Here is an 18,919-nt window from a genome sequence, read left to right on the forward strand (position 1 = left end):
TGATCTCACTGACAGCGGATATCCTTGATATGGTCGCCGCACCTGTCTGTGTTCAAACCTTCTTTCTACAAGAGGCAGGAAAGTTGACTTAAAGGGAGGGGAAGGGGGATATAAGGTCTTGTTTCAGGCAGTGGATTAACTAAAGGGCTGCTCTAAGGCCCGGTATAAAATAAGGATTAATTTGGTACTGTGATTCAAGCAAAGCTATTCGTAGATCCCCAAATCAAAAGGAGCTGGAAGAACAGGTCCCCTTTACTGTTGTTATGAGAATAAAACGAGAGAAAGTAGGCAATTGTTTGTAAAAGAAACAATGACATTTATTTTTTTTTTCTTAGCGCTTTTCTTAATTAGTCTGTTGTGCCCATTGATCACATATAATACAGGTAATATAAAAATGGCTTTTTAACTTGACACCCAAAGCAACAACAAAATGTTTTCTTAAAATATGTATGCTAAAAATACTGAGAAAGTATTTCCACTAAAAGTACTGGAGAATAGCTTGTGACTCTGCAATGATGACATGACTGTGTTTTGCTGTGGCTGATGAATTTCTTCAGTTTCTTCTCCGTTCACCTCATGTACAGTAGTTCTTGTTGTAGGCACTTACCAGGGCATTAACAAACCACTTCTCGAGGAGACAAAACATCACTCAATTTAGTTTTAAGTAACTTGTTATATTTGTTTGAGTCCAGTGTTTTTGCCAGTCACCATTGCAATGAGAACTACAAAGCATAAACAGCCATTTGGCAAATATCCTCTCGAGATACCCATTTTGTCGCTGAATTTCATTAAGCTTAATGTGAAGTTGTAATCAAAAGTAGTCTGCTCCTTGCCTTCATTTAAAACCCATTTAAACTGTTCACATACAGAGGATTTGTCATTACATCAACATAATAGAATATATAACAATATTTCCATGAAAAATCAAGAATCCGTTTTTAAATAGAAAAAGGGGGGTATATTTCATCAAAAGGCTTACATCATAGTCACTGTAATTTGTCTACTCTAATAAATCTCCCTTCCCATAATAGACAGGTGTTATTACTGTATCTCTAACTCGTCTATGGATGTTTGACAAAGCACAGACGGTATTGCTTGGGACCACACGGACAGTTCCACAACTCTGAACACATTTAACAGTCAATTACAAGAGAGCTGACCTTCAACACGTCCACTTCCTTTTCTCTGCCTTCATTTTTGTATGAATGGTACTGTAATCGAATTTTTTGCAGTAAATACCCCTTCCTGTTGATGTTAGCTTGGTTTGATGTAACGGTTACAAAGCCACCACTTCAACTAGGGTTGAAACTGGGATAGAACGTAGTCTCTTAAACTGTTCCATCCCCTTCCAGTAATAGTTCTGCCAGTGTATCTGAGCTGGGGACCGGCAATGGGTATGCCGTTGAAAACAGTATATCATCATCCACCCCTGCCCTGTGGCCTTGTCCATTCGCTGTAGGTGTGTGGTGCTCTACAAAGCTGTGGTTTTTAAAAGGCATTGTCAGATACATTTATGACTGTGGCTTTCACTTCCACTCCACTTGGCAGTCCCTTACCCGTAAACCACAGCTTTGTAAAGAAAGATGAGTGCATACCGGGAGTGTCCACTGGTATCAGCAAAGCTTTAGAGTCCCATTTCCTTATATCCCCATAAAGGTGGTGGTTCCTCAGAGACACATAAATAAACAGGCAGGCCACTGAAATCACAGCCAGGAGCACACCAAAGACAGTGATTACTGCTGCATCCCATTTTTCTGTGTCCTTGGCTGCCAGCTCTAATCCCTTAGTGGTGACAGTGACACATTTGGTGTCATGGTTGTAGTGGATGTTGCGGATATCCACACAGACTTTGTAGTGAGTAGCGGGACTAAGATGGGTAAGGTTGTAAACCTGGACATCTGAGGGAACTCTGGTGGTAAACACTGTGGTGGGATGGCTAGCATCTGCAACAGTGTACCACTTAATGCTGGGAGCCAAGGTGCCAGGGCCAGCCTTCCAAGAAACCAGAATGGAGTTTGTTTCCACTGATTTGATTTCAACATTCAGAGAACCATTTACAGGTTGGGGAAAATAACCATTTACCTCTACTGAGACAGATTTAAGATCAGCACCGACCAAATTATGGGCAACACAGGTGTAAACGCCTGCTTCATTTTCTGTTATGTCGTAGATGTCAAAAGTACCCTCTGGGTGCATGTAGAACTTGTCAGACACGGTGTTTGGCAAGACCCTGGTGCCAGATGGGGTGATCCAGTAGATGTCCGGCTCAGGTTCAGCAAAAGCCCGACAATGAAGTGACAATGAGCAACCGTTCTGTGCTTTAATGTGCCCCGGCATGCTTTCGGGAGATATTAGTGGCAGGCAAATCTCCATCATCTCCCTGAAGTGCACCTGGCGGACATGCTGGCCTTCATACTCCGGAGGCTCTACGCAGTACAGTGAATCGGGCTCCATGAAGCGAATGTTGGTCTTGTTCATGTTCATCCAGCGGACTACGCAGTCACAGCGGATGGGGTTGCTGTGCATACTAACTTCCCTCAGATTTGGAAGAGATTCGACAGTAATCCTGTGGAGGGCACTGAGAGCATTGCCATTTAGCATAAGGGTTTCCAGCCGTGGTAGCTTGTAGAAAGCATTAGGATGGATATAGGAGAGTTTAGGATTGTTGGTGGCTTCGATTTTGGTCAGCTCAGGGAGGTTATTGAGGGCAAAGCTGTCAATGGAAACTAGCTCTGGCATACTGTTAATCCCTAGTTCTTTCAAATGGAGCATATCCACAAAGTCCCCTCTTTGTATCCTCGTAATGGGATTTTTATTTAGATCCAAAAACTTAAGATTTTTCACATTTCTCAGAGCAGAGTGAGGCACCTCGGGGAAAATATTATCATAGAAAGAGACGCTCTCCAAGTTATCAAGACCAGCCAGTGCATCATCAGGAAGCTGAGACAGGTTCATTCTGGTAAGAACAAGACTGCGGAGGTTAGTGAGAGGTTTGAAGTTCATGTCATCAATAGTAAGAACTGGATTTTCACCAATCATTAGGATCTCCAGATTTGGCAAAGGTTCAAACCACTCTCTTTTAATGACCCTCAGCTTGTTAGAATTGAGATGGAGTCGCACAAGGTTGCTTAGACCCCGGAAAGCCAGTGGAGAAATAGAAGCGATGAGATTGTGATTCATGTAGAGCTCCTGAAGGTTAGCCACCTCTGACAGGCATTGTTCAGTTAGCTCCCGTATCCAGTTCTCTTCCAAGTGAAGGGAGAGCAGCTGAGTAAGATTCCCAAGATGGATGTTGCTGATTGAGGATAAGTTGTTTTGCGATAAATCAATCTCTGTGATATTGGGCATGTAATCCAAGGGCCTGTCAATCCTCTCAACGTTGTTTGTTTGTAGTAACAGTACTTGTGTGCCCACTGGTAATTTTTCTGGCAGGCTAAAGAGTCCCAAGTCGTTGCAGTCAACAGTCTGCGCCTCCATGTACATAGAAGTAGGGGAAAACCAGGGTCTAATCTCACACACACAAAGCTTTGGGCAATCAGGCCTCAGCTCAGTGGCTACAACAAAAGAGGCCATGGCCAAGCCAACAAAGAGACGATCCACAAATGACAAGTCCTTCATATTGGACCGATTCCCTCCAGTCAGAAATTGGTCCTTGTAGATTAACTGGTCTGAGCTGTTAACTTCACAAATAGTGACTCATTTGCTGCAGCTGCTGTGGCAACTGACTCATTGGCCCTGTCACCACTGCCACAGGGCTCCCTAGGGCTTTATTGTCTTCCTGTGTAGATGCTCTTGAATGTAATGACCAATCACTCAATGCTGGTGTCAGGGTTTGGGGCCAAGGGTGCAGTCAGATGGGCCAAAAAAGGTGGGAGGTGGAAAAAAGAAAAAAGCACAGACCAATAATACACCTCAAAAGACTTATATTAAGAACTTTTATAGGTATCCATAAAAATTCCTCTTTCTTTAAAGTTGAATGTCTTCACTGATTGTCTTTACTAGCTTCCAGAATCCACAGCCCAGTCCATTCCTACCTGCGTAAAACAAACAAGACAGAGAGAAATGTGTGAGTATTACAAGATAATGGGCATGGTCAGAGAATGTCATAAGAAAAGGATTTGGACATATTGACATTTGTTATAGGCACACTGATGCATGTTGACATTTATACATGCTCCCTTCAAGACATAGAACAATGGATTTATATCTGCTTGACCTTCTAAACTTCATTCTAAGGATGTACCACTACAATATAGCATTAAATCCTGATGCTAGCAGTATGAGTCTATTATTGGTTAAAGAGAAGGCTTCATTAAGATTCTTAAATGGCAGACATCCTAGGGCTTAAGCATTACCCTTTAGGGCAAGCTGCTCAAAGACACTGGAATATGTCAGTCACTATAGCAACAAGTAAATGGGCAGCCAGTAATACACACCACAGTGAAACGGTTAGGCTATAAATGCAAACTAAACAGCTGACCTAGATGCAGTTTGCACCTGTTTGTTAGAAGCTGCAGCAAGCGACTGCCACGAAAATTAAAATGCATTAATGTGCTGATGTAATTAATCTTTGTGCAATCAGCACATCTGTATGCTAATAGGATTTAGCATTTTTGGAAAACAGGTCATGCAGTTTACCAGTGGACACACATTACTAACAGGTGCCTGAAGGAAAGAAAATATGTGATTATTATGGTATGGTATTGCATTTGGATACATGCATACTGTATTAAAAAATAGTCAAATATCACACGCTGAATGTTTTTTTCTTTTACATTCAAAGACTTCACAATTATGATCACAAATATTTTGGTCAGTCCTGGGTGTCGCAATTAATTAGCGGTTTTACTTAAGGTTGGGGGGGGGGGGGGGGTAATTGAACTTAAAATAATTTTCATTGAAGTTTCATTGTCATTGAGCTGAATGTATAAGTGCATAAATAAATAAGGGTTAAAATAAAGGAAATGGGTGCACCAAAAGATAAAACACCTTTTTTAAACCTGGTGCAGCACAATAATTGTTTTCATTTTTTAAGTATCCCGTCCGAATAATAATCTGAAGCCAATAATGTAAATGAAATTAAAATTCAATTAACTGCCCAGTCCAATTAGCTATGTCTGAATTGTCTCCCTTTGTTCACTGTTTCATTACACACAAAACAGTTTAAGGTCATTTCCTCTCATGGGTGCAGCAGTAACTTTAACATGTACTGCAGTACTGTTAAAAGAAAGTGGTGCACATGCCTCTGACATTTCCATTTTATTTTGGGAATTTTTGAGGGCGGTAAATTATCGATTAATTTCTACACTTTAATAACATGGGAATGGCTGAAACATATTGCACTGATTTGAGCAAAAGCTCAAGGCTATTATGCATATTTTATTTGATTTATAGGTCAACAGGTTTGCGCTCGGTTTGGTTTTTAAGTGTTAAAAATGCATATATTTGTGCCGCTGAATATTGCTAAAGAGTAATATGGTATTTATTGATGTGCCTACTGTGATATTCTGGGAAATCTATGCACATTTCAAAGGGTAAACGCTCAAATAAAAGACACAACATAAGGTACAAGGCAAACAGTTACATCTGTGATCATATTTTGTCTTTGTTTACTATATCAGTTTGTTCAGTTCTCTATTGTAACAAATATTTGTTGCATTGTCCTTACATATCTTAGGAGGAAAAGATCTTGCATGATTATTTCCATAAATAAGCACCATGCATATATAACTATAACTTGGATGAATCCTCTTTTGTGTGAGTCAGACCTCTTTTTTTATGTACTGTCTCTTGTACCATCATATGATTAGTGTCTCCATCACATCCTGATGTGGCAGAAACTCCGCAGTCGAAGTGTACCATGTAATTTGTCATATGTGACTGCCTCTTGCTGAACAGATGGGTTTGATGGTGCTTGTGATATTTCGGAGGGCCTACGAGATCAGGTGCCACGTCACTGGAAAAGTCAGAAGAGACAGCGGATGAAATAGAAAGAATCAAGAGGAGAAGTGTGACGGCGGCTGGAAAGTGAGAACAAGGGAAGAGAAATGATTTCATTTCATCACCCTCGCTGTTTCCACCTCTGTGGCAATGGGGGAGACGGGGGATAAATAAATAAATAAGAATTTCTGAAGAAAGTAGAAATGCTGCAGTTTGCCCACTGTGGAGCTAGGCCAAGGGTTCATTCCTCAACCTGCGTGCCAGCACTGGCTAGAGTGCGGTTTGGTTGGGGCAGGCAGACATGGAGGCTGTGAAAGAGAAAGAAAGAGAGAGAAGGTGGTGGTGGTGGTGGTGGTGGTGGTGGTATGGGGGAGGGGAGGGGTATTATTTTTCAAAAGCACCTGGCACTTTAATAAGCTGCTACACCCAGAGAATTCTGATAAACAGGGCTTAGCCTCTCTCCCTCAGCACTGGCTCTCCATTGTGGGTTATGCAGTTGATCCGTATCCTGGAAGCACAGGACAGACTTTGTAATTCAGCCTACAGCATTTAGGTCTCACCTCTGCTCGCTCTGGCTTTTTCCTCCTTAGTAATCACAATTACCAGCAGTGTAATGTGGTCAGGTTAACTGTTATGGCTTAGCTTTATTGTGCATTCACTGCAGGTGGTTTCAAGGCGTGTACTGTTATTTGTTTTACCAGCTAGCTACGTCAGAGGGGACATTCTTGGACTAATTAATGCTTCAATCAATATTTTCTGTTAAGGGATTGGTGTGCTGTAAGACACAGTGCTGCCCTATTTTCACAACACACTTTCTCTCCATTAGATCCTGGCGAGGATGGATGTGAGGATGACATCATGGACACTAAGGAGGTTTGGAAATAGGGACAGATTGAGAGAGGGATTTCATTTGGTTTGGCGACTGGTAATGCTTGCTTTTTCCATGAAAATCAAGGACTGGATTAGGAAGGCTTTACAGGACAATGTGCAAGATGATGTGGCCAGCAATCACAACATATTTCCCTGCCGATTAATGAGGATGAAATTCTATTAATGATAATCCAACATGTGGTTCATAAAAAAATGCAGATCTTAGATATGGTCATGGCCAATAACGTGTGTCTCGCAGAAAACGGACAGACAGAAGATATCCAACATCACAACAGTAAAACTGAAACGCTTTCAATGACAGATCCTCCATTTGAAATGCTCTTTGAAGAATATCTGAATAGTTCCAAGAGAATACGAGCAGTATTTTTGTTCGAAAAGCCCACCACTAAGAGTTTCAATACACTTACGTTTGGAATATTGTCCCATACTTGCATTATTTTAAGTGCACTATCCTAATCATCTACAGGCAGTTGATCACATAAATTGGTATCATATGACTGCATAATGTGGGCCCCGCTGAACAGGCTGTCTATATTCTAGAGACCTTGCATCATAACTACCACTTATACAAAACTATTAGTAAAAATCTAGTCAAGTTACCGAACCACGTCCCCACACACACACTGCTACTATACAGAGCTAATTCCCACAGTCCACTGCTCAGTTGCTGGTAATTGAGGCAGAGTGTGAGTGGAGGGAGAGGGGAAAGAAGAGATCTGGAGCACAAAGTGACTTGCCAGAGGAGAAACAAGTCTTAGTTTGTTTTGTGGTGTTGTGGTATTAACCTCTGGTGACCCTTACAGTGCTGTCATTGCAGGAAATGTTCATCTTAGCTTTGTCCAGTCAAAATGCAGTCAAAGACTAGGAGAAACCAGGTCTTCATAACAAAAAAAAAACATTATGTAACTCCTGGACATAGAGAAATGTGCTTAATATTGCTTGGGGTAAATTGAATTCAAAGATGGATACTGGTAATCTGCGCACTGAAAAGCTTTACTAAATCCTGAGTAGTGCGATACAAAATCAACACCTTAGAACATAACACAGAAACCTTGTAATGGGATCTCCTGCAACCTGATGTCTACCTACGCTAACACATAAAGCCTAAGCTTTGACATTTGTTGAGGGGGCCTTTTATAGGTCGAGCTAAGGTGTTCACTCACGGAGCACAAGTTCCAAGGTGTCAGAGGAGAAGGGGAGTGGTGGGGGAGCAGCTCCATTACAGTGTGAGGCTGGCAGTCTGGCCCATGGGCTTTCCAGTTTCAGCAAAACAAGCTCCTTGTACCTGCCTCGTTTCAAGACTGTCTTAGCTGGGTGAAATACAGATCTATTTACTCTACTCCTCATCCTCTAAGTATAATCCACTAAAGACAATGCTGACACATTATAATTTTATAACAGTTAAATGAAAAATTTGATAGCACGTAGCTGCCTATTGACAGATTGAGCTCATGTCGTTAAACATTATCACCCAATTTGGGGTTTTGCTTTAATCCGCCTGAGAATTGCAGGTCCAATATTCACTCTTTGTTTAGCTCTTTTGCTTTAAAGCACAAAACTCCAGAGAAGGCTATCTGGCATCTCAGAAACGGAATCGTCCAATATATTCAGCAGGCAGATGCAAACTTGACTGTCTGCTGTTTGATGCTGGGCTGATAACATACTGCAGGAAACAGCTGCCTGCTGCAGCTGAAAAATATGCTATGAACTGAAAGATGCTATACGGCCCTGTGGAGCTGAAGACAGCTGCAGAGTCAGGTGGTTTGTGGGTTTGTCATCGCACGAGATTCTCTTGAAATTTTGCACAGTCCTTCCATCGACACTTTTTAGTACTCAAAAGCTTAAATATATCCTCACATAACTGAATGCAAATTTTAACTGAATTTCCAGAAAACCAGCACAATCTGGCATGAATGACCAGAAATAAAAAATGGTAAAACACAATAACACAATCACACAAATGCAAGTCTATAAAAATTGGTTTTAAGAATCCATTCAAAGGAAGTCAGTGAATCAGCCTCATCTCCTCAGGCAGGTTGTCCCCAAACATGCTTCACGCTTCAAGTATATCACAATTTATTGTGATAGAGATACATATAATTTATCAATGCTTTCCACATCATTTTGCAATGTGCAGTTTTTCACCTCAGCTTCTCTTCTGCGCAAATTGGACAAGTGCACAGGCGCAGGTCAGGTGCTTAAAATGCTTTTTTTTTTTATAGCAGCGCTATTGCATCATCATTTAGAGTAAGGAGCTTCTATAGTTATTGACATATTCCAATAAACACGCTGTTCAGAAATGACAGTGTCATTGCATCACCTCTATGAACTGGTGTGGCTTTAGTCCTTGTTAGTCACACATTTCACTCTTAATTAGAATGACATTTGACACAACTGAAAGCCTTGGAATCTCTCCTCATTAAAATGCTGCACTTTTATGCTGATATGTTGTTGTCCTGGCCATAGAATTAAAAAAATATATATGAATCTGTTTCTGCAGTATCCAGTTTATTTTATACTGGTTAGAGATCATTTCCTGTTATCTGCAAATGGCACTGGACAAACTGGGACAAGGCTTGGTTTAAGAGGTTCACGCGCTGTCAAGGTGAAAAGCTTTTTCATTCACATCTTGGCAACACTTCGCTTACTTTCCCACCGGGCCACCTACATTATCCTAACACTGTGGCTGCTCCGGATAGTAATGGCACAAATACAGTTTGATTAGAGACCAGTGAGATATGACCACTTGAAATTAATGAGTATGCACAGGAGGGGCAAAAAGCGGTGGTCCAAGTGGCTCTGCGGTGCTAATTCAGGAAAGCCTGACTCAAGTCGCCGGGCAGCCAAACGGCCGGGCAGAACTGTTTGTTTTATTCTGTTTATTGAAATGAGTTATAAATCCTCTCGCTCGCTTCACAGGGCTTGGATGGGATTTAGCGAAGCGGGGAAGTAGAGGTGATTGCTTTGTTGCAGGTTGGGTGCTCATCGGCGCCCCGTCTAGAGACAAGTTGACCTAAGAAAACATAAAATCATTTATTATACAAAACACAAGTTCTGTGTGCAACAGCAGGAATAGCGGAGAAAATCTGCGAGATTGAGACGTAGGTTTTTGTGGGGAGCATATTGGACCTTGGGGAGATGATTATGAGGCCTGCACGGTTTAAGTGGTAACAAGGCAGTATTGCATCTGCTGAGAGGTAGACATTAAACTTACTGTGGTAAAACTGGGTGGAAGACATAAAGGTCAGACGTAAGTGGAAAGTAGGGCGCAGTCGAATTGCCTCCTCTTTCAGGAGAATAGCCTGTGTATTGTAGAAATGGTTCACTGGGAATTTTGATCCACTGGTAATAAGCCTTGCAAGGCTTTCTTCACCCGTCACCCTCTCCCCGCTCGGGCTCTTTTCTTTCTCTGTTCACTCTGTCACTCCCTTTTTCTCATGATAATACAACCCAAATATCTCTTTTTATAAACCTAGTCTTTTTCATCCTTCTTTCTCACATTTTTCTCACCCTTATGGAGAACTTTCCTCCTTATGTTCCCTGTTAGCATCATCATCTGCCCAGGCACTGGGCTATAGAGAATAACAACATTTCATCATGTCTCCCTGTATGTTCCTGCATATTTCCATGCCTGTCCTCTATAGTGTTTATTAGTGCTGGCCTAATTGCCTTCCCAAGACTTTTCACCCCTGCCATGCTATGTCTTCTGCATACATGTCTTACCATATGGCGCCTATTTCCTAATTATGAACTGCCACGGCTGAGTCAGTGGTAACACTTTATAATAAAGGTCAGGTGATAGTTAATTAATCTTTAGTTAATGGGCTGAAAAACAAAATCATGACTGTTAATGTTTACTAATTGATTATTTTTTTGGTTTGTAAAGCATCTTTGAGCATTTTGTGGCTGTTTTAGTGTAAAACAGATCTTTGAAAAAAAAATGGTTTTAAAATGATAATAACTATGCAATGTTCCTACAAACCTTATGTGAATGTTTAAACTGATGTCTGTGATACTTGTTCTAAGGATACAGGAGGGGCAGTGGTTGCATAAATCAAAAGACTATCAACACAGAAACGCAGTTCATTTCCTGCTGTGTATCCAAACTACTGGGTTTGGTTTAGGAAAAGATCTCAGTTTGGAATAAAATACGACAAGATGGGAATGAGACCCGTCTCGGGACTGCTGCGTGTAATGTATCGTGGAGCTACCACTAAAAGCACACATCTCTGACATGCCAGCAACTGAACGGCAGCATCTGACACCAGGGGAACGATAAGTGATATAAATGATGATGAATGATGGGAATGATAAGCTTGAATTATAAATTATTGTGCATGGAGTCACGTGTACTTCTATACAGAATTCATGCATTTCTTTTATTGCAGAACTTAATGATGTAAATAATAATTTAGAATGATTATTAAACATATTCATCTTGATTGTAAGATTATTTAATTAACTGAAATTTTATCATTTGCTGACAGCAGTATTTCTCAAGTGTTACCTACACTAGTAAAAATATTATCCATGTGTTAAGATAGCCATTTGCAGTTTTATGTACATAACTAATATCACTGCGGCCACTTTGCATTAATGGAAAGCTATAGATGATCAATCCACCGCTGCTCTACTGTGTAAACAAAACTTTTTTAGATGTGTTTCTTCTCAGAGATGCAGCACTTGGACCTATGGTGAATATATAGTACAGGCATGATGCAGTCAGGCCAAGTGTGATATACATTATAGGTAAGGCTAGGAAGGCTTTACTCTCCCTCCTTCTGCCCTTCACCTCATTGATTTACTATTATACTTTCTCCAAGGTAAGGGAGAGTCCATTAAAGAGAACCTTCTATGCGTGTATGCATAATGAAACCTCTTGTACTTATGCGTGTGTACGTGTGTGCATCCATGTGGGAGCAGATGGAAACCTTTCCCCTTACATCTGCACTTGTATGGCCATGAATCAGAAGCAAGACGACTCTTAATGTAAAATCAATGTTCCAAATTAACCACAAGACCCCTATTTCTTTTTTTTTTTTTTTTCAGCTCTTTTTCTGGACAAGACATGCCCTTGGGCTGAGTGAGGAAGAACACACACACACACACACACACACGCTGGGCTAGTGAATGCTATAACGCACCCACCTGCCTCACGCACACACACAGCAGACAGGAACACATGCAAAATGCACAAAAAGATCTGTGCATTTGCCGACGCGTAACGTAGCAGACTGTGTGCTTGCATAGAGCATCGAAAAACCCAAACATGCACCCGCTCATTCGCATAATGCATGCATAACGCGCCACACAGTGAAAAAGCACAGCTAGGTCCCCTTTTCTAATTCGCATAGTGCTGCATCTATTAAAATTAAGCCAAGGTATCCAGCTTAAGGCTGCCGCTGATAAGGTCAAAGGCGTAGCGAACATTCCAACACTCATTTCTCCCCAAACATAATCGCACTCACTCTTGACAAAAATCTGCATAATGTTCCATGTATAGCTGCTAGCTAGAATGAAAGAGGAAGGTGTGAGGAGGGTTGGGGGGAACAGGCAGGGGAAATGGAGCCAGCGGCATATCCCTCAAAGTCAGAGCCAAATTGAATCTGCAGGTGCAAATGTGGCATGCGCGCTGCCTTTAAGATGCGCACCTATCTATATTTATATGAATAATATATGGCTGGTCAAGGGGCCACAAGCCTGCAGGGAATAGGTTCTCACAGAAGACGGAATCAATCATTATATGCCGCTGAAATGCATTTATGGCTGGCTTGGACCTCTTTATTATGATTTCATGGGGTTTGATATGGGCTTTCTCTTTTCTGTTTTCATTCTCAACTACTCTTCCTTAGCTCAAAGATGAAAGACAGGATTCTTTCAAAATTCACTGTGACTTCGAGTCGATTCAGAGGCTCAACGGCTCCCTGTCTGGCTGATACGAAGAGATATTCTCTGTATACGTGCACATTCTGGCACATATGTTCATGCATCGTGCGTGCTTGTGTTTCTGTGCATCAGTCCAGGCTGCTTATCAATACAGGAAATCTGGGTTTGTCCTCGTGATGCAGCATCAATACCATTTCCGTGCACTGAGGGCCTATATGTATCAGTCTGAAAGCAGACCAGATGGACCGCACAGCAGTGGCTCTTCAGATGTCCTCCTTCGTCTCTGCTTGCGTTTTAAACTGCAATATGGGCATATGTCTCTAACACGCACTGCTCTGATGTGAATCTGCAAAAGAGCAGTTTAATTAGCAGTTAGCAGCTTTGATTTTATTGTGAGCATGAGCCTTAGATTTTCACAGGCCTGACATTTTGCTGTTATACATGGTCTGGTTTTAGTGCACCTTTTGGTAAAGCTGGGCTGCTCCGGCACTCCTAAATCCTTAAATCCACTCCTTCTAGAAATGTGCCCAAGCTAAGTAGCAAAAATCCAAATGCAAAAGTAAATGTCAGTGGATACAAAGGAAGTGTCACATCCCATTCTGACCTTTGATTCGGACTGAAAACGGCAAAATGTCATGGATGTTTCCATCATAGCGTGTTTTGATCCACAGCTCCTTTTCTTTGTTTCTTTCAAGTCCACCCACTAGCTCGAAAACAAACATGCACACCATTCTCTTCCCCACTGTTCTTTTTGCCCTCTGCCTCTGCTTATTTCATTTTAATAGGTGCCTGTGTTTGTTTGGGAATGGGGATGCTACCAGAGAGCCTATGCTTGGCTGCACGGGCTGATCCCCTGCAGCCGTCTTGTGAATATGTTTACATGCATTTCACCGAGGAGCCCCCGATAGATTCTTCGGCATCTTGTTATCGCCATCAAAGTAAAATAAAGATTAATTGGATTTTGATGCTTCTTATTCTTCAGGCTTCCTGAACTCCATTTCAAACCAATAGTAGCATTTGGCACCCACACATATTCTCACCTCGCTGGAACCTGCTGCCCTCTGACTATAGAGAAATTAATATGGAACACCCACACTGTGCTGCCTATCATGCTCTCAAAGCCTCCACAAGGCCACTGCAGGCACAATACCTTTCCCACCCCGCCTCTGCTTCTCACACAGATCAATAGGCAATTCGCAAAAGCGACACACACTTTAAACGTATGACTTGTTGTGGACATGTAGTATTGATTTGTTTTGAACAAATGTGCCTAAATTAATGAATAAACCTAATACTGCTTTGTTTTATTACTTTTGTCACTACTGGGGAAGAAACTGCAAATTGGCTGCCATGTTAGGAGTGCATACTTGACTTTGAGCTTCAGAAAGTTAGGGACTCTATTTTGCATCCCATCAAATCGCAGCTGCCACTGTTTCATGTCACTTGATAAATGCATTGCAGGGATTGCACGTGAAACACTGACGGTTGAAGACTATAATGTAAGCTTTGCAGGTAGCCACATAATTCCAGTATGTAGGCTGAGGTTTTCTCAGCGTGCAATGGTGTCGGATGTGAGGGCACAGTGGTTCTCATGTGCCATTTCATTGTGTGTTTCACATGGAGCAGCTGCTTTGGGTGAGTCATTTGTGCTGTGGAGGACAAAATCTATTGTATCCATCACTGGGAACAAGCAAGAGGAATCACACACACGTGTGCACACACAGAACACGTCTGAACGGAAGATTACAGCAATCAGATTGGATAGCCCCCTTTGGTGAACATCCACATTTGTTATTATCGGCCATTATCTGTTTATCTGAATTATTCACGAGTAATACATCTGCTGAGTGGCATACATTTTGAACAGAGAAGCGAGGCTGTGAGGGGTAAAATTTGAGGGGGGAGAGAGAGAGAGAGAGACGCCCCAATGCAGTTAAGGGATTAGTGAATGCCACCCTCTCTTTCTCCAGCCAGATCCCTGGATGTGTGGGTGTACAGGCACAAGCAGGTGAAGGGATGATGATGATGATGATGGTGGTGGTGGTTTTGGTGATGGTGAATGCGCAAGAAGATGCCTTTCAGCAGATGTGTTAATTACAAAGTAAAGCCCTGGATGCAATGTGTGACACGGCCTCGAAGGAACTAATCAGCACTTTGAGGACTGTGTGTTTGAAAAATAAACCCAGCAGATGTGTACTTTCGTGGCGTGTGTGGGTATCGACTTCTGTGTTTGCAACAGGATGGTTTAAAGGAGAGAGTGACGAGGAGAGAATTGGGGGGGGGGGGGGGGGGGGGGGGGGGGCATTCTGTGGATTTCTTAGAGACGTGTCTGGTGTGTGTGCTCACTAAGCAGCACCCGAGGACATGAAGCTGCCAGCCAATCATTCCCCATACACACACGCTCGCCCGCGCATACATGGGCATTTCAAGTCTTTAATTGGCTTGCCTTCTTATTCCAAACAGACAAAATCCGGTCCGGTTCAGGCGCATCCTGCATAGTTGCGCAAAAGCGCGTCTCCACATCCAGTGAGGGTTCGAACACAGTCACAAGGTTCGTTATCCTGTAGCATTTGTCCCTAATTTCTGCAATCGCGCACGAGTGATTGGCATTTAGGAAACGACCTGATAATCTAATTTTGCTCTATGCGTGCGATAAACACACGAATCTCTGATATATATATATATATATATATATATATATATATATATATATATATTTTTTTTTTTTTTTTTTTTTTTTTTTTTTTTTTTTTAACTTGTGAGAGTTGCGCAGACGCAATCGTGCGATATGGACAAAATGACAAATACAAATTAGAGCAGCAAACAGAGTAAACTTACCAGGTTTCATCACCATCGGATACAAAGCAGTTTGTGTCTATATTCCCATCAAGTGCGCCGCTCCAATGACGGGAGAGAGCCCCAGCGCGCAACATAAAGCCAGTCAACAATGTGTGGTCTTCTTGTTTTCACGCAGTTGATGAGAAATCAGTTCTAGGCTCTCTTCCTCGGGTTTCTGCATGAGGGGAAAAGCAAAACGGCAAAGTCCAAAAGCAGGGTGGCGAAAGAATGAAGATAGATTCGTGTGATCCTTGTGCCCTTCCCTTCCTTCCCTTCGTCTTCACAGCGGCTGTTATGAACGCATCTCTCTCCTCGATCAAGTGTCAGGCGGACCACATAGATGCGCCGCCGTCTCCTCGGCAGTCATTAATATTAGAACAACCCCCCCCCCGACTCTCCAGAGAACAGCCAATAGCGTTAGAGAAGCAGGCGAGGTGCGCGCAGCATCCCTGCTCTGGTTGGCTGAGAGAAGCCGTCAGTCATATCCCAGAAGCCTGTTCTCATCTGTGTCTTTTTCTGGTAGAGGTGAAGCACGCTGCAAAAAATATCCAAATTAACAAGTCACGCAGGCCAGTGATGAGTACCGAGATGTTGTTTAAAATAACAAAGGCATATATAACTGGGTATGAGATTAAACGTTTACAGTGTGGAAAGGAGGCGATTTAAAAAAATAAATAAGGCCACTTATTTTTCATTCAAGATAGTTTGTTGTCTTTGCAAAGACCTTTCAAGCCAGAAACAATATCTGAGGTAAGTGCGGTAAACCGAGGTGAACTATCTTTTTGCACTACAATCATAATAATCCTCCAATGAGAACTCAACTTTAACGGACACTGTTAGTAACTATTAGTAAACACCACTAAAGGTCCTGGCATGGTGCAGCCTTGGTAGCTCATAGGTGTCAACATGTTATAGCTGTGTGAAAAAAAAATCTGTGGAACAGCTGCTGTTGAACAGGAACGCAGGACCATGTTTACATCTTAAATCTTAAGGAATGTTTGATTAAATTGGTAATATTCAGAAACATAAATGTGCAACCCAATCAGAAAGGATTCAGCAGTATAAAACAAAATAACTGCAGTGAGAAACTTGTCACTGAATTGCAGTACAGTTGATCTATAGAGTACCAAGAACAGAAATTACTCCAGTCTTTGTACTTCAAACACAGAATGTATATATGTTGGCTCCATTTCTTTTCAGACTTACTAAACTATAAAAGGTAGCTTTCAAAGAAATTCATTAACTGATAACTGCTAACAGACATTTTTGGGCCCTTTTAATGTAAGATTTATACATGTGAGTTATTTTGTGTGGTAACAAAAAAAAAATGAAAGACAGTAATTCACACTGATCACCCAAATGTACTATCTTTGGCAGGCAAACTAATTCTGTCACTCTATGAGCACTGATAGTATATGTTTTCAGTTATATAAAAGAAAAATCATCCATTCATTTTCTTCTGCTTATCCAATTAAAGGTCACAGGGAGGCTGGAGCCTATCCCACCTGCCACAGGGTGAAAGGCGGGGTGCATGTATATATAGGTCTAAGATAACCATCAAACCAAAGTAAAATGAAAATGCACACATTGTTTCTCCCTCACTGAAGAATGTAGAATCCAGAAATATTCCTATGAATTTCAACATATTGTTGATGTGTTCTTGCATTAAGCCCAGCCAAACTGTGAAGCCTGTCGTCGCTACAACTCACCGAATTTCACTGGCATTCCGCAACTGATCATCACAGGCTGGTCTCTATTTGTGTGCGCACCTTTAAAGTCACATATTACAGTGAAACAAAAAAAAAAAGAGTCCCAGGTATCTAAACCCCAGTGGGGTTGTCCCCTGGAGGTGTTCGTTAGCTCATTATTGTTCATGTGCATACTCACATGTGCCAAGTTGTGAAATAAGGCCTGGGTCATTACAATGACTGGTTTTGGCTGAAACCACTGTAAGACTTTGCCCCATTTTATCAAGTGGCCTATTGAAGTCACCTGAAAAAACGGTGTGAGTAGAGGTTGAGACACCTGGGAAGGGAGCTCAGGACTGCATTGTAAATGGGGGACAGTTGGTGTTGTAATCTACCTTTTCTGTTCAGTGGACACAGTGGACTTGGATGGCTTCTTTATCTCCTCTTTCAAATCTGTTGTGGTCTACATACACAGGAATTCACATTATTTACTTACATTCAGAGTCCAGCCAGAACCTCATAGATTTGAAACAGAAATTACCCCACAAATAGTGACATATTTGCTGCAGGGCAGCAATTTAACTGCAAAATGGCAATTGGCAATCGTACTTTTATACAGGAGTAGCGCAGGCTGACTCAATGTGTTGATTGTAATGTGTTGGACAATGTGCCTAAATTAATGTGTTTACAAATTAGATGACAATTATTTGCAAATCTTCGGCAATCTGCCTGAGACTGATTGCAGTCAGTCTGCATCAGACTGCAATTGTTGTTGGCTCCCACCGGGCAACTTGTGCAGTTGCCGTGTGATGGTTGGAGGTTAAAGATGCAACACCTTCAACCTCTGGATGATCAGCTACCCCAACAACTTGCAATCAGTCTCCAACAGCAAAAAAAAAAAAAAAAAAAAAAAAATCAATGCAATCACTGGGCAACCACTAATTTTTCCCAGTTGCAAGGAGGTTGCTGTTCTATTTTTACTCTAGTGTGACTGAGCCTTTAAACAGTCTCTTTCTTTTTTTTTCTTTTTTTTTTTTGCTGCAGTGGTTGGAGTTCAGTTCATTGTAAACCATTTCAGCCCCAGCCTGCAGCTGCCGCTTTATGTGTGCAAGTACATTTGAGTTGGACATTTTTTGCAGTGCAGCCGAATGAAGAAGAAAGTGCAGGCAGGGAAGAAAATGGATATCTGTACCTATTAGCTCCAGAGCTCCCCGACTCACATCCCAGGAGGATTTCTAACACAATGTTCTACAAACTGATGTTCCTGGAGGTCAGGCAGGGTTATCCACAGTCTCTGAGAAAGAGACACACTTCATCTGTCAGCAGAAAGGGTTCTGATCCAAATACTGTACTACTGGAGACTCTTTTCTCAACAGCTGTCTGATTTCACTGGCCCTAGAACCTAATATATACAACTGTGCTGCACCTTATGGCATTCTTTTATCTGCTGTGGTGTCAATTACATTTCTGTAAAGCCTCAGGGAATTTGCGTGGAGGAAGTTTTGCTGGGTCAATATCCCCTTTTAAATATTCAGAAGAAAAAATTAAATATTCAAATTTAATACAAATTGCACAAAACAATTTATAATGAAAGTTTACTTACAAATGCATGACCTTTATGAATAAATATTATGCCATGGGACTATTTAGATGGTTTTTATTTTAACTGAATGAAA

General features: G+C 41.6%; 1 protein-coding gene across 2 annotated transcripts; it reads right to left on the reverse strand.

Annotated features, from left to right (window-relative positions):
* Positions 1 to 329: 329 nt before the first annotated feature.
* lrrn3b (leucine rich repeat neuronal 3b) lies at positions 330 to 15,913 on the reverse strand. 2 transcript variants are annotated; one of them, XM_030720510.1, is made up of 3 exons: positions 15,556 to 15,913; positions 1,584 to 4,034; positions 1,459 to 1,479 (listed from the first exon to the last, which is right to left on the reverse strand). In XM_030720510.1, exons 2-3 carry the CDS (start codon positions 3,616 to 3,618, stop codon positions 1,472 to 1,474), a joined length of 2,043 nt encoding a protein of 680 aa, XP_030576370.1. In that variant the 5' UTR covers positions 3,619 to 4,034; positions 15,556 to 15,913; the 3' UTR covers positions 1,459 to 1,471. The 2 variants fall into 2 exon arrangements, with proteins under 2 accessions (XP_030576369.1, XP_030576370.1); XM_030720509.1 differs by having other exon boundaries at positions 330 to 4,034.
* Positions 15,914 to 18,919: the final 3,006 nt, after the last annotated feature.

Source organism: Archocentrus centrarchus, chromosome 23, assembly GCF_007364275.1.
Source record: "Archocentrus centrarchus isolate MPI-CPG fArcCen1 chromosome 23, fArcCen1, whole genome shotgun sequence".
Taxonomy (NCBI): Eukaryota; Metazoa; Chordata; class Actinopteri; order Cichliformes; family Cichlidae; genus Archocentrus; species Archocentrus centrarchus.

What these genes read in the sequence shown, in the direction of transcription:
- lrrn3b (XM_030720509.1), bottom strand. Translation starts at nt 3,618, where the DNA reads ATGAAGGACTTGTCATTTGTGGATCGTCTCTTTGTTGGCTTGGCCATG.